This window comes from Ruditapes philippinarum, unplaced genomic scaffold (assembly GCF_026571515.1).
Source record: "Ruditapes philippinarum isolate M1 unplaced genomic scaffold, ASM2657151v2 ctg311_1_1_1_1, whole genome shotgun sequence".
NCBI lineage: Eukaryota > Metazoa > Mollusca > Bivalvia > Venerida > Veneridae > Ruditapes > Ruditapes philippinarum.
In genome coordinates this window covers 117,219-143,249 of record NW_026864451.1, presented here as the reverse complement: position 1 = coordinate 143,249, position 26,031 = coordinate 117,219, and the positions used below count along the sequence as shown (strand labels likewise).

At 31.8% G+C, this 26,031-nt stretch overlaps 2 protein-coding genes across 38 annotated transcripts in view; one reads left to right on the top strand and one right to left on the bottom strand.

Annotated features, from left to right (window-relative positions):
* Positions 1-3,156, top strand: part of LOC132725621 (uncharacterized) — a 164,567-nt gene extending 161,411 nt beyond the window's left edge. For all 28 annotated transcript variants that reach the window (XM_060710770.1, XM_060710773.1, XM_060710767.1 and 25 more), the window contains one exon: positions 226-3,156. In XM_060710770.1, coding sequence (XP_060566753.1) covers positions 226-809 — 584 coding nt within the window. In that variant the 3' untranslated portion in view covers positions 810-3,156. The remainder of the gene's footprint in view (positions 1-225) is intronic.
* Positions 3,157-7,386: 4,230 nt separating this feature from the next.
* Positions 7,387-26,031, bottom strand: part of LOC132725620 (uncharacterized) — a 61,504-nt gene continuing 42,859 nt past the window's right edge. For 3 of the 10 annotated variants that reach the window (XR_009625082.1, XR_009625080.1, XR_009625083.1), the window contains 3 exons: positions 14,181-14,252; positions 13,389-13,502; positions 9,264-9,361 (listed from right to left, as the gene is read on the bottom strand). Coding sequence is in view for 1 of the 10 variants with exons in the window: in XM_060710764.1 (XP_060566747.1) it covers positions 8,168-8,211; positions 9,266-9,361; positions 14,181-14,252 (212 nt within the window). In the remaining 9 variants the exon portion in view is untranslated. Of the gene's footprint in view, positions 8,212-9,263; positions 9,362-13,388; positions 13,503-14,180; positions 14,253-16,566; positions 16,741-26,031 lie in introns of those variants that run through there. The other 7 variants (XR_009625087.1, XR_009625086.1, XR_009625085.1 and 4 more) reach the window with 6 other exon arrangements.

Sequence of the window (26,031 nt, the reverse complement as noted above, 5' to 3'; positions counted from 1 at the left end):
CACTACAATCAATCTAATATTTTGTCATTGAATTTGTTTGGAAATCATTTTAAAGAAAATATTTGATATATCAGATACTTTAAACAGCAATGTCTATTCCTGAATCTCAAATTATATTTTAGGATGTCGTTTTCATTAGGAAAATAAAAGCACATTTTTATAAAATAAGATTATATGGTAAATGACCTCGTCCATTTAAAATGTTTCCCTTTCTTGTGTTTTCAGCATGCGTTACTGTGAAGGACATTTACTTCCTCATGGACAGCTCGGACAGTGTTGGAGCTAAGAACTACCAGACTGCTCTCAACTTCATCGCATCTATTGCCGAAGAGTTCAGCGGAGAAGGTAGCTATAACAGATTCTCCTTGATGACCTTCAGCGATGACGTCCAAATCGTTTTCTCCCTCGGCAGGTACACCAGACTGCCTGTACTTATGAACGCCATAAAATTTGCCCGTTACAGACCAGGGAAAACAAATACTGCAGCCGCTTTCAGGACGGTTAGCGAGATATCTGTAGACGCTCTGGGTGACAGAAATGATGCGGAAAATATAATCTTCGTTATCACGGACGGAGACGGTAATGTTGATGAAGAAACAACAGTCGATGCTGCTAAAGCTCTCAAGGACGATGGCGCTAGGATTATACCCATTGCTGTTAACATGAATGATTATACCGAGATCGAACAAATAGCATCAAATAGGAATGACATTTTCAAAGTGAGCACATTCAATGATTTAGAATCTATATTAGACGATATCGTTGTAACGACTTGTAGGAATGGTAATGAAATTACCACAAATGGTTAATCATTTTTGTAATCCATTGTATGTCGGTATTTTTTATAATATGAAAACATTATGATGAAAGACAATAACTTTGTACTGTGTACTAATGCTTGCTTGTTGTACCCAAAAAAACTTTAGAAATGGACAGATATAGAGTGATAGTTTGGCGGCTTGCTGTACTGGGCCATCTACTGGCAGCATGTAGGTTTTCTTTTAAAGCAAGATCTGAGCGATAGCATGATGTATACAAGTTTATGTTTTGATTTGGAATATAACAGATTCTTAACTGAACTTCAAAAACCGAACATGTTTCATATTCTTTAGGTCAATCTTCGGCAAACACTGATTTAAAGATTCAATAATCTCGGATTTTAATGTAGTTTGTAGCTTTTCTAGGGAGGCAATGCTTCAAAAGAAGTTGTTCGATAGGTTTTATACAAAAAAAAAATGATAACAAATCAGCATAATTGCCAAATTATCATTCTATATCAATAGTTATTACTTACGATACCAAAGCACGCGGTTCTGTCATGGTTACGTCACGATGACGTAATAAGTGGACTGGGCTGTATAGATATGAATAAATATGCTTGTGTCTTAATGTGCAATTAAATTTATGATGATTGTGTTTTTTCATACATGAATACTTTGTTTTTAATGAAATTCAATATGTGTGCCTATATACAATTGTTTATGGTAATTACTTATCTTAAAGAATGTTTATTTACATTATATTCTATGTGCCTTACAATTCAAATGACATATTCAGGCGATTTGTGACGTTAATGCAGTTTGAAATATGCTTAAATTAGGTATGGCGCTTATTAAGCCTAAAAAGGTTAATTTAAGCGGTTATAAATTAACATTTATTTAAGAGATATTCATTCCTACAAAAGCGACACAAATGTTCTAAATATAGACATAAATATTCTTAATATAGAACGGAAATAAATGTTCTAAATATAGAAAGGACGCTGTGCTTTTTGTTTATTTGTTTTATTTTTTTTCTTTAAATTTTGTATTCATTTGCTCATTTTCTTCTGGTATTTCCATTAATTCATACTCATTATGATGGCTGTGATAAGGTTATATTTTCACTAAGGTGTGTCGCTTTAAAGAAACTTTTCATGGTTTATAAATATGGACCGCAAATGCCAAGAAATTGCATAGTTTAAGGGCTTGGTTCAAAACGGCAGTATATCCTAAGTTATGACGAACGAGATGCATCAGTTTGCGCTAAGCCATCAATGGTCTATTTTTAGTCACAATGGTGTATTTTTAGCCATAATGGTCTATTTTTAGCTTAGGCTTATTCACCAGATAGAGGTGTTGATTGAAGATAATAGAATTTGTACAAATTGGACAAAATTTTAGTATTAACAAGATCACATTACATGCATGATCACAAAGTGGAAAAGTTAAATATAGCCTTATGACGTCATTATCCAAAATTGATGTTGTATATATCCTTGGTTTATTTCATATTATTTTGTGTTAGTAGATAATATGTAAAGTTTTGAAATCCATTTAGCTTATAAGTCATATGATAGGACACACAAAAACAACTTTGACGTAGAAAAAATAAGGGACATGTTTTTTTTTTTAATAAACACTCGAAGATATTGTCCTAAAATCTTTAAATAGCGCAATAAATGGTAGACAATTATAAACAAAATTTTGCAAAACATTTGAATAGATGAATAAATGGCCGATGAAAAAAATGTACAACCTTTCTGTTCTTGTATTTTTTTAAAAAAAACAAGTTTTAGCTTGTAAAAGAAAATTAAGTTCGGCAGCATTTACAGCCACCATTTTACTTAATTTAGAATTTTAAATGTAGGAATTTTAAATACATGAGTGTCAGAATAGTTTTGTTGAAATTAAAGTGTTATAATAATTTTAAATACACAATGATCAGTTGTATTTTTTTTTTCATGTCTTGTGTTTTTTTCTGAAAATGAAATATAAATTTTTGATAAAGTTAGAAATCATCAAATTGGTTTACTTACAAACAATCAGGTATTTAAATTGCTACACGTCTAGCATTCCTCATTTTATGTTCATTTTCTTTTCATTTTCTTGTATTTTACTGAATATCAAAGTTAAAAAAATAATACGAAACGAAATCTAAACCTTTTTTTACAAGGCAATGAAGGTGCAGATATTAAATTGAATTGTTTTGATTAATGACCATAACATATTGAAAAAGTGTTTCAAACTTTTGTGTTCTTGACATTTAGACATCTAGAACTTATTTGTAGTGAGAAGAATAGCAAGCACACCAGTGTTACCTTGGATACGGTTTAAACATGCATATTGTTAAAATTCAGACATAATCTTTGCTATCAATAAAGTATTCGATATTTTATGAACTTGACTTGTGAATAAAAGGAACCCTTTTTGTCTTCTATGACTGGTATATTTTTCTTACGAAAAACTGGTGTCAGATGGTGTCAGATAATTTACAAATGGCATGTATGCTTCTGAGGGAAGTAATTCCCTAAGTATCATTATAATGTACACGTGAGTGCTCTCTGAAAATTTGCAAATGACGTTTTTGTTTATCTTGGTGTCAGTATTAAGTCGATAAAAGTGATCTCCCCGGATAATTTACAAATGGCGTACCTGCTCATAAGGGAAGTAACCCTGGGTGTCAGTATTAAGTCGATAAGTGTGAACTCCCCTGATAATTTGCAAATGGCATACTTGCTCGTAAGGGAAGTAACACTTGGTGTCAGTATTAAGTCGATAAGAGTGATATCCCCTGATAATTTGCAATTGCCGTACCTGCTCGTATGGGAAGCAACACTTGGCGTCAGTATTAAGTCGATAAGAGTGATCTCTTCTGATAATTTGCAAATGGCGTAATTGGTCTAAGGGAAGTTACTCTTCTTAACATATATTTAGTCGATAAGAGTGAACTCCCTTGATGATTTGCAAATGGTGTACCTGCTCGTAAGGGGAGTAACTCTTGTTACCATATATAAAATCAGTAAGAGTGATCTCCCCTGATGATTTGCAAATGGCATGATTGGTCATAAGGGAAGTAACTCTTGTTACAATATATTAAGTCGATAAGAGTGATCTCCCCTGATGATTTGCAAATGGCACACCTGCTTGTAAGGGAAGTAACTCTTTTTACCATATATTAAGTCGATAAGAGTAATCTCCCCTGATGATTTGTAAATGGCATACCTGCTCGAAAGGGAAGTTACTCTTGTTATCATATATACATGGTTGTTTTCAAAAACGTATAAATTTTATTTATATGGAATAATATGAGTACCAAAAGTTACTTCCCTTACAATCATATACGCCATTTGTAAATTCAACGATTCCAAATGTGTTCTATGTGATCATATAATAGTGGGAAATTCTTTGAAAATTAAAGATAAAACATTCCATATTTAAGAAGATATGGATTGTACAGTAAAAATTGTATTGTACGTATTATTATGGAATGGGTGCAATGAATTTTATATTGGACAAGCTAGAGATCAACTCAAGAAATAGAATGACGGTTCATTAACAGCAAATAAGAGACCCATCGATACGACAAATTCTTTTAATAAAGTGCACATTTAGATATTTGTCGTAACAGTGCTCCAAAATTTTCCATATGTCCTTTTTAAAAAATATAAAATACTGATGTATCAACTAGGTTATCAAAAGAGCTTTATTTTTTTATTTTTTTTATGTTTAAACCGAAACTAAACAAAAATTGATGACGTCGACATTTTTTACATTGCGTACACATGTGTACACAAATATTGAAAAATGACGTTGTAACTATGGTTTTATGTTTATTTGCCCTGATGATTATAGAAACCGGTAGGCAATAAATTAAATTGAGAAAATCTAGTTCATGTAAGTATTTAAGATCATTCGAACTAAGTTGGGTCAAAGGAAAAAATTTGGAGAGAAAAGGAATAAAAGACCAGTTATACTTTGCATTTCTGCAGTTGTCTCTCTTTATTCTATTAATAGTTTTCAGACAATTTCAGAATAAAATTATAACATATGAAAAATATGCAAGACATTTTGTAATGCAGTAGGCTAGACCACTTTTTTGTTTGTTTTATTGAGTTTGACTTCACACCGACACAGTTAAGGTCATATGGCGACGTTCAAGCTTTACTGGTGGAGGAAGACCTCAGGAGCCCTTCCGTGCATTATTTCAGGCACGAATGGGCACCTGGACCACTTATTTTCTCAGTGTGTGAAAGGTACAAATCCCTATAAAATCTTCCAGAAAGTGGAAAAGACAGTCTTTAGAATATCTATCTCTATGGACTTAGTCATAACAAAATATGAGATGTTAGGTGGAAGTAATTATGTTCCATTGTTCAAATGTGAGTTGTCAGAATTATATTTAGCATTTTGGAACAATATCTGAAATGGTTTCATTCCGGATTCCCTATATCAATTAAAAATAAAAACAATATTACTTAAAGACAAGTATAATTATGTGGATGTCCACTGGTCAACATGTGCACTACATGTATAACACCATATGTGAAAGAATAAATAGGGCATTCACAGTTTCCAACGTATTTAAATTCAAAGCTTTTTTTAATAAAAATCGAAATGCGATTCTGCCATCCTGACTTTTATCTGTTAAAATTTGACAAAGTTAACAATGTTTAATATTATAGATTTTATAGATTTATGCTTATTTTTATGAAATTTTGAAAATATATTAAAACTACAACATGTGCCATAATTTGAAAACTAAAACTCTTTTACTAAGTTAAGGTCAAGAACTTTACAAATACTCCACAAGCAAACCCCAAGGTGCATTAGTACACATGCTAACCAACATTCTTGTAAACTTTCAGGCCTACAAGTCAAATACTTTTTTAGCTGTGCATGAACAAGTTAAAAATTGCAAATTTATACTCCTGTAAGTCAAGGGCAATAACTCTACAAATACTGGAGAACTCCACACGCGAAACCAAAAGAGAAACACATACATATGCTGAGCAACATTTCCGTAAGGTTTCATGACTCTATGTCAAATCCTTTTTGAGTTACATGCCACACAAATTGAAAATTGCAAAAAACTCTAATTCAAGGGTAATAACTCTAAAAATACTACATAAATCCAGACTAAAATACTTATGTGCACAACTCACATGCTGATCAACATTCCTGTAATGTTTCATGACTTTAGGTCAAATCCTTTTTGAGTTACATGCGACACAAGTTGAAAATTGCAACATTTTACTAAGTGAAGGGCAATAACTCTAACAATACTACATAAATCCACAAAAATATACCCAGATGCACAACTACACATGCTGACCAACCTTCCTGTAAAGTTTCATGACTTTAGGTCAAATCCTTTTTGAGTTACATGCGACACAAGTTGAAAAGGTACACAGGTACACAACTGCACATGCTGATCAACATTCCTATTAAGTTTCATGACTCTATGTCAAATTTATTTTGAGTTATGTGCGACACAAAAGAGAACGGACGGAAGGACGGAAGGATGGACGGACGGACAAGGGTAAATCTAAATCCCCCCCTAAAGAGGGGCACAAAAAGACTCTAGAAATGTGTCCATATGACACGGGTGTCCCCACATTCTACTGTTAGTCAATATTATGACTCTGGGTCAAACATTTTTGGGCTACATGCTTTACAAGTTGAAAACTAAAACTTTTTTAACTAAATAAAGGGCAAGAACTTTACAAATACAGAATAAATCTACAAGCAAATCCTAAGGTGCATAAGTACACAAGCTGATCAACAACATTGTAAACTTTCCGGCCTACAGGTTTAATACTTTTTGAGTAATGCATGAACAAGTTGAAAATTGCAAATTTATACTAAGTCAAAGGCAAAATCTCTAACAAAACTGAAAAAAATCCACATGAAAAAAACAGGTGCAGAACTTACATGCTGAGCAACATTCCTGTTAAATTTCATGACTCAAGGTCAAATACGTTAAAAATTGCAAATTTTTACTAAGTCAAGGGCAATAACTCTGACAAAACAGAATAAATCCACAACTTCACATGCTGAGCAACATTCCTATAAAGTTTCACGACTCTATGTCAAAAACTTTTTGAGTTACGTACGACACAAAATGAGAACGGGTGGACGGACGGACAAGGGTAAATCTAAATGCCTTCCCCCCTAGACCGGGGGTGGGGGCACAATAAAATATTGTCAAACGAGCAAAGAAATAAATTTACACATCGCAAATGGCATAGTAAATTATCAAATAAAATACAAGTCATGCAAAAATAGCCCTGACTGCCTAAGTGACGCAGTAAATACATAATTATTAATTCTGCAAAATCAATAATAAATTGCACATAATATATAAATTACTACTTTAATTTTTAATCTTTTACTTTTCTTAAAGGGACTCCACTGAAGTTTTTGTTAAGACGAGACTGGAGATATTTTCTCAAGATAACGTTCCATTTAATTCATGTAGGACTTGATCATTTACTTGTGTGCCAAATTTCAGATCATTAGATTATTCATTTTTCAAGAATATTTATTCTGATTATGAAAAGTGACCAAAATTGAAAGCGGTGCAACGCTTTTCACGTAAATCAGAATTAAAATACAAATGTAGCACAAAAATACTATTTTCATTTTTTTATGAGTATATTTCTTTTGTTGATCTATTGAAGAAATTCAAAAAAAAATATGTTATATGCTTTTGGGCCTCAGTGGAGCTTTTTAAAAATCTTAGTATATTATATGTACATGTATATGTACACAAGTATATAGCTTAATTTTCTTGAAATATTTCGGCTCACCTGAAGGCATGCAGCTTTAATGTATAAAATGACATAATTGTCCTTAACATGCCTTAATTGTAATGCTTATAAATGTAATATCGCTGCAATCATTAATTTCCCATTTCAATTATAATTACTAAATATGAATTACTTCAATTAAATCTACATGTACATGTATATACTTTTATACTCTTGTTTATTTGTTTGATTGGGTTTTACGTCACATGAACACAGTATATGTCATATGGCGACGTTCCAGCTTACTGGTGGAGGAAGACCTCAGGTGCCCTTCCAAGCATTATTTCAGGCAAGAACGGGCACCTGAGTGAACCACCGACGTTCCGTAAGCTTCCTCACATAAAAGAATCCACAGTTCATGTTGGGATTCGAACCCACACAGCGGTGAGGGGCAAGTAGTTTGAAGTCAACAACCTTATTATACTCTTGTTATATTGTATTTAATTTCACAATTTAAGAATGATTTGAACAGTTCCAAAAAATATATAGTTGGAAAATGAATCGTGTACATATATGTATGTATGTTGATAAGTCAACAAAAAACAAATTTTGAAATATAATATAAGTACAAAATCATAATTATTAAGCATATTTAAATCAGAATATGACGTTGCCGTAAAGGTACCAGTCCTGAATGTAAACAAGCAATTATCATAGTATTGCAAGCAATCCATAAGTCCCCTACCGTTTAGAACCCCAGCAACATTCTGATTTCAATTTTACCAGTGAATGAATGGCATGAATGAACTTAAATCTTTTGAGTTCTAAGTTTGTCTATTTCACATTAATGTGTTAAGTTTCCCTGCCTAGTAAGGCAATTATGTTTATACAACCTTGTCATATTATTACGATGTGGGATTTTAAAGTAAATCTTATAAGGAATGAAAAAGTTGGAGTAAAAAATAACAATTTCTCGAAAAAAATCTAAGTTCAAGGGGGACATAATTCTGGAAATAGTCTTGCTAGAGTATTTAACCTTCTCAAAAATGTTGAGTGATAATAAGAAACATATATATGAAGTTTGAAGTAGATACATTAGGAAATAAAGAAGTTATTTAAAAAAGACAACATGTTTTTCCATAAAAATTCTAAGTTCAAGGGAGGTAATAATGATAATTTTTGTGCTAGAGTTATAAACCTTGTCACATATGATGTGGTTGATGACCAGAAACTTATATTTAAAGTTTGAAGTAAACACCTTAAGAAATAAAGAACTTATAGTGAAAAAGCTGAAAAAAATAAATCAGAAATCTTGAAATCCAGGCTATTTGTTGCCATAGCAACCAGAATTTTCAACATAGGAAGAAAAGAAAAAGATGTGCATAATCTGCAGACTGCCATCTACCCATATTTTATGTTTCATAAAAATATTTTCAGTACTTTTTGAGTTATCACTGGATCCAGTTTATGTGTTAAATTTGCCATATTTTCAGACTATTTGTTGCCATAGCAACCAGAATTTTCAACATAGGAAGAAAAGAAAAAGACGTGCATAATCTCCATACTGCCATCTATCCATATATCAAGTTTCATAAAAATATTTTCAGTACTTTTTGCGTTATCGCGGGATCCAGTTTTGTGGACGGACGGACTGACGGACTGACAGACAGACGGACAGACAGACAAACGGACAGATGGACAGACGGACGGAGGGTAAACCTAAAGTCCCCTCCGGTTAAACCGGTAGGGGACTAATAAGGTGTTTTCGTCTAATACTTGTTGGCTTCTTCTGATGACTGTGTCTTGCTTGCTTGTTTCCCAACTTCTTGTTTTCCAAAATTCTCGTTATTCCTAGAATAAAAAAAGAACATTATCTAACAAATTTAATCTTCAATGTAACCACTTTACTTTAAATAAATTTCATAGATCTACTTAGATGTAGATCTAAATGATTTAAGTTTCTATCAAATCTTCACTGTACGTTTCAAATTCCTTTATTCTGTTCAAAAAGACGGAATTACTACAAGAAAGACGGACGACGAGGTGCATTACATTATACTCCCTATATTTTCTGGCGTTTTATAAATGGCTTAGGATTTTGAAGTTGTTCACTTTTTTTCAAAGGATTCCAACATTTTTTATCGATTATGTGTATAAGAGTTTAAGCAACTTTGATAATACAGAAAAATTACTTTATCGAATTAAACAAAATGGAAATATTCCTTGCTTTTCTTTATGCCAATTCTTTATAAATTTAAGTACATACAATTTTTGTATATATCATTACTTTAAACCATCTGTGTTTCACTAATTGTGAAAATTGTGAAATTTGAAAATCAGTATTATGTTTTAAAGGCACATAATGCTTCAGAAATGCTTTTATTTTCTTTTTTTTTCTCAAAAGCTTTTTACTTTTAGTATCCTGTTATAGTTACAAAATGTTACTGATTGGCCAATTATCTGAACCATCTTTTTGCTTGTGTATTTTTGGCAATTAGTTAAAATATATTGATTTAGTATTCTGTTACATTTTGCTATTTCATGACAGATAATTTTGCATTCAGATCTACTTTCTTCAGGCGATAAGCATTTAAAAAGCTCTTAGATTAATACTATTGTATAAATGCTATAAAACTCGCGTTTGTCGTTTCTAAAGAATGAAAAAAAACATTCATTCTTAAAACACGATGTGCCTTTAACCTTTTTTTATTTACATGTACAATTTTTACACTTTTCCGGAGTACAGTTGAGTTCACACTAAAGGTTACACAAAGTGCACTTGGAGTGCACTAGATGTACACTACTAGTGCACTGCAAAGTGCACTTGATGTGCACTTTGAAGTGCACCATACCTATTATATGTATTAAGCAGTTACCTTTTATTTTATTGAATAGCAATTTGACTTTTACAAAGAGAAAAAAGAAGATATCTGTATAATAGTTTTTCATAATAAATTTGACGTTGTGAATATTAGATTTTGTAAAATATGGCGTAAAATATTAGAACAATCATTTTTCAAAGTCATTAATTTTACTGATTTTGTACTTTAAAACTTAATTGTTAGAATAAGTAAATATAAATAATTTTAACTTTAATGTTGATAAGTGCTAAATAAACAAAATTAATTGATATTTAATATGATTCTATTTTATTATAATCTGGTCATGAAATATGAAATATCTAAATGCTAATTAAACACAATTCAGTCTTTTTTTGTCTTTTTTTGGGGGGGGGGGGGGGCAAATTATACCAATAAGTTATTTTTTATCTTAACTTATGGTTGTTCTAGTTAGACTATTTTTTTCTCTGTGCTTGATAGTTAAACAAGAGGATTAAACAAAGATGGAGATTTTATTTTAAGATAGTGACACAGTTGTGACTGAAGGTTTTTTGTATGTTAACAAAGGCTTATAATTCATCCGCAGTCTTGAATGAGCGGTCGTAGGGAGTGACCTTCAATTATAAAGTTTCAAGTAAAAACCGTCGACAGTTTTGAAGCGTAAAACTTCATCTTTGATTTTACCACAAAGGGACACAATTCAGTCAAAGCTCATGCTAGAGTTATTGACCTTAAAATGTGACCTTCATTTTTCCTCTATAGGTCACGTGTGAAGTGCCAAGCAAATATCTTTATGGATCAGATATAAGATTATACATGCAGTTGCAAGAAAAACTTAAACCAGTGTTACCCCGATAACCAAATATAAGTAAAGCCTCACTATTCTTCGAATAGTTAAGAGTAAACCGAACATTTCGATTAACAGTAACATTCTTTCAAAAACTGGGCAAATCAAATCATTTGTTAAACATGACTTTATAAATAGTTCTTCTGAATTAATTTTAAGTATTTCAAGCATTGGTCTTTAATCAAATTATGGCATAGAAATAGTCTGTTATATTGAGTTAGTGTTCTAATCAGTTTCCGAAATCCGTTAAAGTGATATTATGCTTATTTTATCGTTGTCAATTTGATTTGATTTAATAACATATTTTAAGAGATTTTCCATTATGATCGGGATTGACAATAAATTGATTATGAAAAATGTTTAGAATAAAATATAACAAGAGCTGTCCGTAAGACAGCGCGCTCGACTTTTTTAGTGCTTGCCTATAATACAAAACATTGACAGTTAAGGGCCATAATTCAAATAAAATCTTTGACAGAATTACCTTCTCCTGGACATGTTTGGGAATCATGATTGTAAACAAGTATTCCAACTTTCAAATTAATATCTCAAACAGTTCAGTCAAAAAGTGGACTGGTACTAAAAACTTAACCAAGATTCTAAGTCGATAAAAGGCCTTAATTTTTAAAACAAATCCTTGACAGAGTTACCTTCTCTTGCGTACAGATGGGGGTAATGATGTGAAATAGCATTAAAAGTTTCAAAGCAATATCTCAAAGGGTTAAGGCAATAAGTGGATTTTACCCATATTCAATGTATTTTCTAAGTCAAAAAGGGGCATAATTCTGTCAAAAACCTTGACAGAGTTATGTCCTCTGTCTGTTGATGAAGGTCGTGATGGTAAACAAGTATGGTCAGTTTCAAAGCAATACCTCCAATGGTTTTGAAATAAAGTGAGGTGGTACAAAAAACTTAACCAAGATTCTAAGTCGATAAAAGGCCTTAATTTTTAAAACAAATCCTTGACAGAGTTACCTTCTCTTGCGTACAGATGGGGGTAATGATGTGAAATAGCATTAAAAGTTTCAAAAGCAATATCTCAAAGGGTTAAGGCAATAAGTGGATTTTACCCATATTCAATGTATTTTCTAAGTCAAAAAGGGGCATAATTCTGTCAAAAACCTTGACAGAGTTATGTCCTCTTGTCTGTTGATGAAGGTCGTGATGGTAAACAAGTATGGTCAGTTTCAAAGCAATACCTCCAATGGTTTTGAAATAAAGTGAGGTGGTACAAAAAACTTAACCAAGCTCAATACACTTTCTAAGTCAAAAAAGGGCCATAATTCTGTCAAAAACCTTGACAGAGTTATGTACTCTTGTCTGTAGATGGAGGTTATGATGGTGAACAAGTATGGTAAGTTTCAAAGCCATACTTGTAATACTTCTAAAATAAAGTGGGGTGGTACGAAAAACTTAACCAAGGTGTGACGCCAACGCTAACGCTAACGCTAACGCCGACGCCGACGCCGACGCCGGGGCGAGTAGGATAGCTCCCCTTTTCATAGAAAAGTCGAGCTAAAAACTAACTCAATTATAAAAAGACTGCCATTTTAAAAAATGAGCCAACGGGTCATGTGGTTTGTTGAATATTGTTTACTTGTGAACACACAATGAACAATTAGATGGGCATGATGTCACTTCAATCATGAAATAATTCGTCTTCCAATTTGATGGTCATAAAATGTTTTACAATATTTTTTGAGCAGCTCCCTATTGAAATTGATCTTAACTAAAGTGACCGCATGGCTAGGTGGTTATCGCGTGGACTGGTTGGCAATCAAAGGATTGGGGGTGCGTGCGTGATTTCGAACCCTGTCAAGGGCAATTCGTTGTTTCTTTGCTTAGTAATGCTTTGTTCCAGGTACGGAATCGAAAGTGTGTTTATAAGATTATAGCTTCCCACACACTGGAAGTGAATAAATTCTGTCTTATCTAAATTACTAATCATGAATTAAAAGCCACTGCTCAAACCATTTTCCCGAAACACAAAGAAGTAAGGACCTTATAGAGAGGTAACTGTAGTCACATCCTACCCATACCCATTATTCAAGTACATACGTCCATTCGTGCCTAAAATATTGAACGTAAGGGTACCTGAGGTCTTCCTCCAGCAGTAAAGCTGGAAAGTAGGCATAAGACCTATACTGTGTTTGTGCGACGTAAAAAGCTACCAAAACAAAGAAGTACATACATTCAGCTTACTTCTGAGCGAGGTAACTGGAATTACATCCTGCTAATTACTACTTTTGAAGTACACATTTCCATTCCACACCATTGCCAGTCAGCTATGCTACCTGTAAAGCACCTATAAAACATATGTTTGAACGGCTACTCTTTCTACTTTCGTAAAAACATAAGACATTTAGAAAACGTTTGTTAAAGACCCATTAGTTTCAGAAATGCTGAAATGCTTTTTATTTCACAAAACCTTTAAAGTTTTGGTACACGTATCTTGTTGCATTTGTCAAATATACTCATCATTTGTCATATAGATGAACTATCTTTGCTTCATTTGCTTTATAATTATAGTGAATTTGTATTTTGTATGGATATGTTTACATTCTATGTATTAGGGGTGGTTCGGCGCAATTTAAATATATCACTATCCGAGCCCCTGATGGTCAAGTAGGTTCGGGATTGTTAAATCAATTCAACAAACAGCTATCTTCTATCATATTTATATATGATCCATCTTCAATTAAGGTTGTTACATCAAGTATAAGGTACAAACAACACTCTGAAATAAGTATATAACAATATGTAAATATAAAGTAAAATAAAGTAGAAACAATGCATTACATTAACTAATATCATAACTTATGTTCTCATCTAGAACATAATCATTTACATGTCTAGTGGCCAATCAGTCCTTCATACTTAGCAACAGTCCTTAAATATCATATGCATAGATTATAGAATTATAAACACATTTAACATATATTAAATCTACACTTTAAACAATACACAATACAATGTAACTTACCATCTGAGGGATAAGGTTGGTACATCAATCTTGTTACTGATACTTTCTCTCTATCACACCAATGACTGTTAACTGCAAGGTAAAATATTAATAGTGAATAAAAGATGAAAGGTGACTTGATAGATACATGTCATTCTGAAACTCATACTTTTTTACAAATTTCACAATCAATGGACTGGACCAGAATAGAAAAGAATCACAATAATGCAATTCTCCATATTTACAATAAAGCATTAAGCAGCAGTCAGGATAAATACAAACCAACTTAAAAGATAAAGAACTTGACCACAAAACACTAATTTTCTCAAGTAAAGTCAAGTAAATTTTATTTATAAGTCGGATGCATCAACAATAAACATAAGCTCTGATAAGCTTTTTACATCGACTTCTGTAATATAATACACATGTTTAAAGTATGATAAATGAAGAAAACGGTTATAATAAATAAGACAAATAGCATTGCGTTAACAAATAGAGAAGACAAGCAGCATCACACTAGCATTCGTCAGTAGCATACAAAGGTAAGAAGTAAAACATATTAAGATCTAATAAAACTAGGACTAACGGATGCCCCCACTGACAACATATATATATGGTATAAAGTGAACAAATCAACAAAGGGCCATAATTCTGTTAAATTTTGTCGCAGCAAAAATTCCTTCCTTTACTTTCATCTACACATTAAGGTTGTTCATCCCTGGAAGTTTAAGCAAACTCTGCCATCCTGTTGAAGAGGAGTTGCGTTCACAAAATCTCTATATGGTATATAGTGAAAAAATCAACAAAGGGCTATAATTCTGTTGAATTTGGTCGCAGCAAAAATTCCTTCCTTTACTACCATTTACACATTAAGGTTGTTCACCCCTGGAAGTTTAAGCAAAATCTGCCATCCGGTTTAAGAGGTGTTGAACAATAATAATGAACAACAACCCTGACATTAACATACACACAAACTGTGTATTATACATGTATATCAATCATTCTAATATCTCTTCTTTACAACAACAAAGACACAATGACTTTCCCATCAAGAAATAACATGACATAATAATCATTTGATTCCTTAGATTACTAACATAAAATCAGTTAAAACCAATGGAGTAATCTCCCTTGAAAAGTATCAGACAAGACCGGCGAATTTGTCTCCCGTTGCAAAATTATGAAATTCAACAGTAAGCTTAGATCTTAAAAATAAGACCCTGTTACATTTACTACCTTTAAACACATTTGTGCACATTCGGCGCTTCTTTCTTCAGCTGTTAAACATCTAATATGCTCTAAATATATAATTAAAACTATTAAACACATGTTTGACATTTCTGAAGATTTTAATTAATATGATTTTCTGTAGCATAACAGGCTGGTTAATATGCTCGAACATCATATAAAATCATATTTCTAGAACAAATAATAAATATGCTTCTTTTTAATTTGTTTTGTTTATTATATATGACACAAATCAAAATCAAAAAGATTTTGGTTGCCTTTAAATTTCTTAGAATTATTTCCCGTTATTTCCCATTTTCAGGAAACAAAATATTTGAATTTCATAAAAAAATATGTTGTAATGTAAATTTCTTAACAGAAATGTATCCAACAACTTCATTTTGCTCAACGCCTGTATATTTATTTTATATATTTGGATGTAATATTTTGTTTCTGGCATAAATATTTTGAAAACTCTTTGACATTGAACATTTCACTTTGAAGTTTTCTCTGAAAACTGAATGAAATAAATGCTGACAGGTGTTGGCGCAATGAATAAGAGCATAAAGAAGTTATTTAACCTATTTTGTTTTATATTTCGCATATGTAACATATATTTGAAGGACTTCAAAATTATCAGTTATTATGTGTTATAAAAACATGAAAAAGTAGAAACGATTATCACAAAAGTGACTGTAACCAAATAATTTTCTTTCTGTTTATGTCATATATTATGCTCAATAAACAAAGTTTTAAAAAAGTATATTTATCACTTTTTAGAAATGTGACTTTTTATGTTATAAGTCTGATCAGGTTTTTTAACCTGTCTGCATAATCAGATAATATGCATTTAATTATCTTTTCCCTAATAATTATTTAAAATAAACCATAATTGTATACTTATTTTCTTTACTGAAATAAAGAAAGAAAATGTACCATTATACCTTTACTACAGAAGACCTTTGCAAGCAAGGTCCTTGCTCGACTATTCACAGTGATGTATAGTAAAACACAGGGAAATCTGTTTTTCTTTTTTATTAAATTTATATACATATAAAATTTAATCCAATGAATTCAACATGTCATTTATCATGTAATTTAAAAGAAACAGTTTTACACTTCAATCATGTAACATAACATAGACACAATACAAAGAATCTTAGAATAAAAACGTTCAAACCTGAAGTCGCCCATCTTCCTTGCTTAAATCACACAGGGTATAAACAAGTTAACTGTAAATTGCACGGAGTTTACACGTTGGCTAGCTATTTACTCGCTCGGCGACAAATTCAATATCACACAAATAGTCATGCTACTCCAAACTTTACACACCTCTTCTAAAGACTGTTAACGGGTCTAAATGTTTATATATATATATAAAAACAATTGAAAAAAAAAACCTGTTTATGGATACCCATGATGTGTTATGAAGTCTGCAATAATTATAACGTCCATTTGAATGAAAATTAATAATGGGCAGCCAGTCAACTTTATATGCTTTTAGATTCATTTTATACTGTAATTTTATAAATACGAATACGAAAAGATAATTTTCATAAAGTGTAAACAAGTATAAATTGAAATATATACAATGTTTGGAGATCAAAACATGAATTTTACAGCAAAAATAAGATGATTCGTTGAATGTTATGTTCAAATATTCAATATTTAATATGTTTAAATGAACATACGCCAGCTAACAATATTCTAAATAGTCTGCACTTAACTTATTTCACCATATTCTGGAATATAAAGACATGAAGAACACTAAACTCCTATAGACTAAAGGTAATATTTACTGTTGCAAGTGAGGGTGGGGGTTGTTTTTTTGTTGTTTTATTTACATTACATGCGTTCATATAATGAAATAAGTGAACGCTTGAAGTATATTTATATAAAACATCGATTATGATCATAGTATAATTTTCCGACATTAATTATGTGTTTGAAACATAAAACATGAAAAGCTTTTTAACGTGTTAAAGTTAAATCATTGTATGTTGAAAGATACTAGCTTAAATAAGATTTTAATTATTTCTTTCTTCATTTTTGGGGTGTGGGGGTGGCGAGGGGGATTTTACGTTGCATTAACAAAGAAGAGATCACACAGCGTCTTTCTAGCATTACTGATGGAGAGAAGACCTCAGTTGCACCCGCCCCACCTCCCGCCTCTCACCGGTGCATATTTTAAGGCACGAACGGGCACCAAAGTAGAACCAACAGTGTTCCGTTTGATTTTTATTTCGAATTATATACGTTTGTTTCAAGGTGATATGTCATTTCTCTGTCATTAATTTATGATACCAAGAAATCAGGCAACATATCTAGGTCCCCAATATTGACATTTGGAATTTATGGGGAAACGAATTTGAAAATAACGTAGGAATAGTTTAAGAAGTAACGCCGAATCATACAAAACATATGGCAGCCCTACATCACAGTAAGTAAACGAACTTATATATATCATTGAAAATCTATGGTGGCATATTTCTGCCACCAGATAACCATATAACTAACTAGTTAATTAAGAGGTTAACTAGTTACGTAACTAGTTAACCTCTTAATTAACTAGTTAGTTGTCAGGTTAACTAGTTACGTAACTAGTTAACCTCTTAATTAACTAGTTAGTTATCAAGTTAACTAGTTACGTAACTAGTTAATCTCTTAATTAACTAGTTAGTTATCAGGTTAACTAGTTACGGAACTAGTTAACCTCTTAATTTACTAGTTAGTTATCAGGTTAACTAGTTACGTAACCAGTTAACCTCTTAATTAACTAGTTAGTTATCAGGTTATCTGGTGGCAGAAATATGCCACCATAAAAATCAAATTAAAAGAACTTATATTACTTTGTCACGGACACAAAATCAGGTATTGCCAGTTTACCTTCATTAACCATTTTTACTTTTTACCTAAACTCCTATGATTTGGAGGAAACATATGTATGTCATGTAGGTCAGAGCCACACATAATCCACACAAAATTAACCGTCAATGACTGTTACATATTTATAAAATACACTCACTCTGAAATGTGTTTATAGTTTAAAACCCGCCATTATTCCGTTTCGCACCATTTACCTCGCTTAAAAATATCGACCCGCTATACGTTCGACCCTCTGCTAATGCTGATTTGTAATAGAAAGAGCAACGAAACAAGAGGCCATCTGATCTATACGAGGGGGACTTTTGAACAGGATATCTATGTGTATTGAGACGTTATAGACGTTATAACAAGCTAAAAGATTTTATACAGTAATGACAGAAACATAGGCTGTTTTGTTTTATAAACTTCTAAACTTACAGATTTGAATAAATGAGTAGAAAACCGACAAGATCGATAGGCATTTGTCAATTCTAAAAATGTACACATGTTTTTATCTTCAATAAATTCGTCAAATCAGAAAATGGGGAGCTGAAACAGAAAGCTGATTGTGACATAAACGCTGCTTTAATGATTTCTGATAATCAGATTATATAAAATAACATACAAACCCACTGTCCTGACCAAAATATGAACGACCGTTATAAATTTTCATTTCTCGGTCGCCATTTAATTTGTCAAATGTGCAAACATAACGTTCGCTTTAACTAAGTGTGCAACCATTTCGTTTGTTTTAACCAAGTGTGAAACCATTTTGTTCGCTTTAACCAAGTGTTCGACAATTTCGATTGCTTAAACCAAGTTTGCAACCATTTCGTTTGCTGTAACCAAGTGTGCAACCATTTCGTTTGCTTTAACCAAGTGTGCAACCATTTCGTTTGCTTTAACCAAGTGTGCAATCATTTTGTTCGCTTTAACCAAGTGTGCAACCATTTCGTTCGCTTTAACCAATTGTGCAACCATTTCGTTCACTTTAAAAAGTGCAACCATTTCAAGTCCTGCCCGTTGAAAGTAGTAATCATAAAATAAAGCTATCGATTCTAAAATTGTTACTACGTAATCTTAGTTTTGATCATGATTACAGATATTTACCGAGCAACCTCGTTTTGGGAGACGAAGATTTTTGTTTTTGCTAAGGTAATGCTGTATTGCTAAAGAGGTTAAATTTACTGTGAAGTGATTCTGTTGTTATAAATAGGTTATTTCTCTAAAGAAATTCGGTCAGCAGAAGTTGCACTAAAGAAAAATATTTGTGAAGCCTTTTCTTAGAAAGTTGGCATGATGACAGAGAAAACAGGATACGTCTTTATATAAAAGCGTTTTAAAATATATAATTAACTGCCAACACATGCATGCATGCAGCATGCAGCATCTCGTCCTATCTCGGTAAGTTATAGTATGGCAAGTGTACAGCAAAACAAGGCCCCTGCTGTTTTACAGTCAACAGGTATGGAAAGCCATGGCGGTCTTATATTGTTCTTTTCCAATAAATTTAACCAATCATGTGGATTATATATAAGTTCACTTCCACTATACATGAATTGAAAAGACCCTTTTATAAACCGGAAGCCATTATATTAATCTATAGTTACAATATATGAAACAATACCGTCAGTGCATGAAATCCAAGTAGCTATATATAAGTTAATTTTCTTAATATATGATACCAATTCTTCAATATACGGTACCAAAGTAGCTATATATGGAACCAAATATCCTTATATGAATCCGAAATGTCTATATACATGTATAAGTTCAATTTATAATATACATGTATGATACTTGTTTTCAAGGTGAGGGAACTGAAGTGGCAATAAATAAGTTGATTATTACATTAAAGGATTCTAGTTCTTCTAAAAATGGTAAAAAAGTAGCAATAAAGTAAACCAGATATCTTAATACGGAACCGATTTACCAGTAAATGAATTTATTTTTACAATTTATGAAAGCATTAAATCAATGTAGAAACAGTATATATGCTGATTTTCACATTGCATTGATAGCATGATTTCATTACATTGTACATGGAATCAAAGTAACCATGCATGGGACAGGTGTTCTTATATGAAACTGAATTATCAATACAATTATTATATTAGTTCATTTTTACAATTTATGAAAGCATTGAATCAATGTATTGAACAAAAGTAGCAGTTTATTAGTTTATTTCTATGATAGCATTTATTTTTGGGGAGGCTATGCCGACCCAATGTTAATAACTGTCCGTCAAATCTTACTGCCGCGGTAATCAGGTCAAAAAATAGTACCTTGATTTTTTCTAAGCTGACTCATCACTCATCACAGACATTTACAATATGAAAATATTTTCATTCTTTAATTTCATATCTGCAATTTGTAAAGATAATAATTCTCTGAAAAATTCTTGATTTTTGTTTAAATCACTACTCCGTGATGTCATACTGCCGCGGTTATCAGGTTTAGGCATACGTACGTCTGTAATAAATAGTTCTGGTATGAAAACCCTTCAAAATAATAACTTTATCAATATTTTTTTAACAAAAAGCATAAATGAAAATTTATAAGTAAATGCTTTAATTTAGTGGCAAATTTTCTTTATTATTTTTGATAACAATTTTCCAATTACTACGCAGCGACCAACTGTTTATGACGGGTCATTAACTAGAACGTTGCAACACCGTATTCTCAATATCATGCATGTTCTTTTGTTGTTATAAACCATTAATAGTCCTTAATATTTTTTAAAGACAAATAATTGTAAACTGTCGCTTACATCAGAGACATGGATCATGCTTGCGTGATAACTAAGGAAAACTAACTTATTAGTACACCCCAGGAGGCTGTACGCGGAAAACGCTCATAAACCGCTATATCATATAGCTGTTAGTAAATATTTTGCATACATTTAACTAAAAATTCACTGATGGTGATGAACATATAGTTTGAAAACATTATATTCTTGAACCATTATCGCCGAAAAAAAACTATTTAACTACAAAACCCCTAAGGACCCTCCGACAAAATTCCAGCACAATATTACATTTTACATTAGCAAAATAAAAAAAGCAATACTTATATTTTCATCTTACATAATTCATTAATCAAACTTTTAACATAAAAGTATCTTTGGCAATTGACAGATCCCTACTCTGATCTTTTATTTGTATAGGAATAAATTTAAACATGTGCTCTTTTGTTTAGGAATTTTTTGTAGTGAAAGTCTTATATATTCACTAATCTCATAATTAGAATTAGACAGGTCAGGGATTTATACAACCAGTTGTTTAGTTAACTATGCTCATTTTAATCCCAATAGAAACATTCAAATATTTGGGGTAAAAAAACATGACCAAAGTACCTAGTAGTCGTTTACCCGGTGGTGATCCCATTAAACTGATTATAGATTCGAATTGATTAGAAAACACAAATAGAAACATGTGTTTCCGTACAACAAAAATCGGAAGTAAAGTGAACAGTTAATTGACAGAAATATGTGGTCAAATATGTTTTAACAAGGAAATAATTATTTCAGAGAAAGACGCAAAGATCAGTATGACCCCGTATTGTGTAATTAGAAAGTTTATTCAATTCTAGGCATACATCATAATTTGATAGTCCATGTGTAATAAAATTCAAATTTTCAATACAGATTATGAGATACATAAAAAATATTAAAGAATAAGAAGCTTTAATTAAAAAACAAACAAAAAAAACGCATACATATACAAATTACTTACAGTCGAGCATCGGGAAGTCTTACGAAACTTTAATTTGAAAACGATATTTGCGCGCGCTGAAGTGATTGTTTATTTGAAAAATAAAAAAAAAAGAACTTTTATGTTTGTGTTCTAAAAATAATCGGCGGCATAAGAGGAATTTCTTATTCATTTTACAACACTTGAAAAATTACTACAGAAAATGTGTTGTTGTTTTTTTGTTTTGTTTTCAACAAAAGTGTGTGTGTTTTAAGTTTATTTATACTCGGCGCCGGAATAACCATATGTCCGAGATTATAGCATCTGGGACGTCTTTTTCAAGCAGATTCTTCCTGGAAGCCCATTCTTCGTTCTTTGGTGGTAAAGGAGACGACAATACCGTCAAGGCATAAACTTTCTGACTGACGACAACAAAAACGGCATCTATTAGCGCCAAACCTCCAGAGTAAGTCACGACAGGTCAACCAATCACCTCTGGTACTATGATGACTTGACTATGACCTTCCGTGTGCCTTCTCCGCGACGTGCACGCCTCTGGAGGGATTTGGAGAAGTTTCAACATAAACTTCCAAAACATGCCATTTATAACACCATTCATAGCACTGACGGCTTCGATGTTCTCATCTATCTGCGGGAAATGGTCGACAGGGAAAACCCTACGTAATAACCGCGCACACCCTGTTAACAACAGATTTTCCGCAGTATATATTTCAAGCTAGTGAGGTTTAAAAATACACGTAGAATCTATCGATTAACTACCATAAGTTGGTTGAGTGTTGGCGGTAAAAAAAGAAGATATAACTTCCTGATCAATTTTCACTTGATTCAGTTTTGAATAAGCTTTGCAGATATGTATTTTTTCAAGAAATATTTAGCTTTAATATTATCCGACGCCGTCAGTAATGAAATGGGAATAATTTTCTGAAACGTGATTTTATTCGAGATTTGCTTCTGGAGAAGACAACCTTCTGTCCGTAGAGCATGAATATTAATACTCATCACAAGACAGTATCTTATTGATCTCAATTATGGTACATCTAAACGTGTATAATTTTTATGTTCAATAAAAATGTTGCATCACTTGCAGTTGTTATTATCATTCAATAATATTAAAATGACATAAAGTATTTATGATGAACAGTCCTAGAATATTTTGATAAGGAACCGTCAGTTGTAAAATGTTATTGTTATCTGATAATGAACAGTCGTCATACTTGCTGGTATGTCATTTACTATTGACAGTTTAGGTTTTTCAAAATTTGCATGATTAACAGTCCGAATGTAGACCTCAATGAAATGTTCTGGAATATTAACAAAATGAATAGTCAACCACATTAACCATATATATGAATGGTTGAACACAACAGTAAGGATAAATAGCGCAATGTGCATATCTTTTTATTTTGGTAGCATATTTTAAGCAAAAAGAAAAGAAACTATAAGTCTGAAACATTCTCTCATAGCCTCCCCATCAGTACATTCAGTGCTTTGATTATCATATGGAACCTTAGTAGCCTTGTTTAGAACCAGATGTCCTTATATGAAGCCGAATTATCAATATATTTAAGAAATAATATCGGCCTTATCGGTGTTTATCGGCTATTTAATACCTGGTTGGAGTTTTGATGCGTAGAAATTGACCACGAAGGCCGTAGATCTGAGTGGTTAATTTTTTTCGCATCAAAACGACAAAACCTGTGTTAAATAGCCGATAAACACTGCTCAGACCGATATTAATTATTTCGATTCTAACAAGACAAAGTAAGGAAGATCACAAATGTTCTTTTTTCAAACGGAAATACTTCCGGTGCCGATTATCGTATAACGCTGGTCGATTTCGCACCACCCTACTGTTGCTAAGATATAAAAATTATAATCAAAAGAAATAATAAGAAAAAAAGTTATTTATCAAGTTTTCAACAATAAAAACTTACGTCTCAGACAGGATGTTTGGAATGACGTCATTCTGGGCGTTTATGAATGAGTTGTGTACTTAATGATGACGTCATTACGCTGCTTAAGGATTGCAGCCGTTTTATCAAAAGATATTTACTTATATGGATCAAATCTGTGACATGTTATTCAGTATTTTATGGAAAAAAAAACATTATAATAACTGAAAATAGGACTAAAATGTTTTTTATTGTGGCTTTAAAAGGCTGTGTAAACTAAATAATCGAGGGAGAAAACATAACAGCCGCATATACAAGTAGTCCCTTGCCAGTGTTTATTGTCAGTTTAACCCCGGATTTTTTTCTGCTTTGTCTATAGTGACAAAATCACGAGGAGTGTTAGAATAATAAATTTTCAAAATATATGAAACTATTTTATCAATGTATGGAACCGTATAGTTAATATATAAAATTATGTTGATTTTCATATTATAGAAAGCATATATGGAATAGTATGTGATTTTATAAAACTGGTATCATATTATGTAATAATCAACTTAATATATATTGGTACTTCGGTTTCATACATTGATTAAATGGTTTCATATACATTTGTGTATTGTAAAAATGAATTAATATATTGATAACTCAGTTTCATATAAGGACATATGGTTCCATATATGGCTACTTTGGCACCATATATTGAAGAATTGGTATTATATACATGTAATGCCAAATTCAACTTAGATATTGATACTTTTATTTCATACACGGACGACATGATTTTATATATTGAAAAAATGAATTAACATACATGTATTGATAATTTGGATTCATATAAGGTTATCTGGTTCCATATATTGCTACTTTGGTATCTTATAGAAGTAAAGAAGAATTTATATCATATATTGAGAAAATCAACTTATATAAAGCTACCTTGGTTTCATAAACTGACTGCATGCATGTTTTGACATATTATTGTAACTGTGGATTTATGTTATGGTTTCAGGTTTGATAAGAAGGTGTTTTAAAATAATTCTTAAATTGTCAAAGTGAACCACATGGTAAATACATTTTAAAAAAAGGACAATATTGTATGGCTTTCCATAAACAAGTACTGGTTTATGAAACTTGCGTACTTGCCACAAATTGGTAGAAGAAAAAAATGCTTAACCTTCATCTGAGAAATCTAAGATAAATGAATAAAAACCAAGGTTACGTCAATCTAACATCTGTTCTGACAAAACATGTGCTGTTTTTATTGGCTGTCGTTTCTGTTTGAAGGCTTTTCCCACGATGTGGATGTAAACAATAAAGGAAACCAAACTATGATATCCAGTTAGTGCCACATTTAATGTAGATATTTATTCGACAATCAACACAACGCAGGACACAACATTATGTAATGCATTGCATTGCATGTCAGTGCACATTCATTATTTGTATGTTATATTGTAGTCATACGTGTTATGCGAAGTGTCGAATGCAGATATCAGATGTCACTTTGCATTATCGTTGCAACGTCATATATCTAAACTGTATACTATGGCACTAAACCGGATTTCGTAAGATACAGGAATACAACGTGAAGAACTGTATATTTCCGAATATAAGCCCCTTTCCATGGCAATGTCTATTTGTTTTGTTTGAAAAATCCTGATCCTATCTCTATTATGCGATAAAGTTACATAATGTAAGTAGATGACAACGACTTTGGTAAATATATATCAAGCGGACGAAGTCCGTCTGTTATCAGTTGAACTTCCTGAAAAATTACCAGGGAAGGACTGAATACAAAAATAATTTTCATTGGTCATTTTAGAATTGCAAACTGAAATCGGTGAATCTCATTGGCCATTCTTAAATAAAATGTAAAGGAAAGTTCTAACCATTCTATAATAAAATGTTAAGGATAGTTCTTACCATTCTAAAATAAAATTTTAAGAGAAGCTTTAAAATAAAATGTATGAGATAGTTTTTGTCATTATAAAACAAAATTTTAAGGAAAGTTCTTGAATAAAATGGACAAGAATTATGATAGTTCTTTAACTTGTTGGTTAATTTGTTTACGATAACAAAATTTATAACGTCAAACGTAAAACAAGTGACGAGACACCTAAAATAGAAGTTGTCCTACCTTGAAAAAAATCATCAATATAAGTGTGCTATTATTTA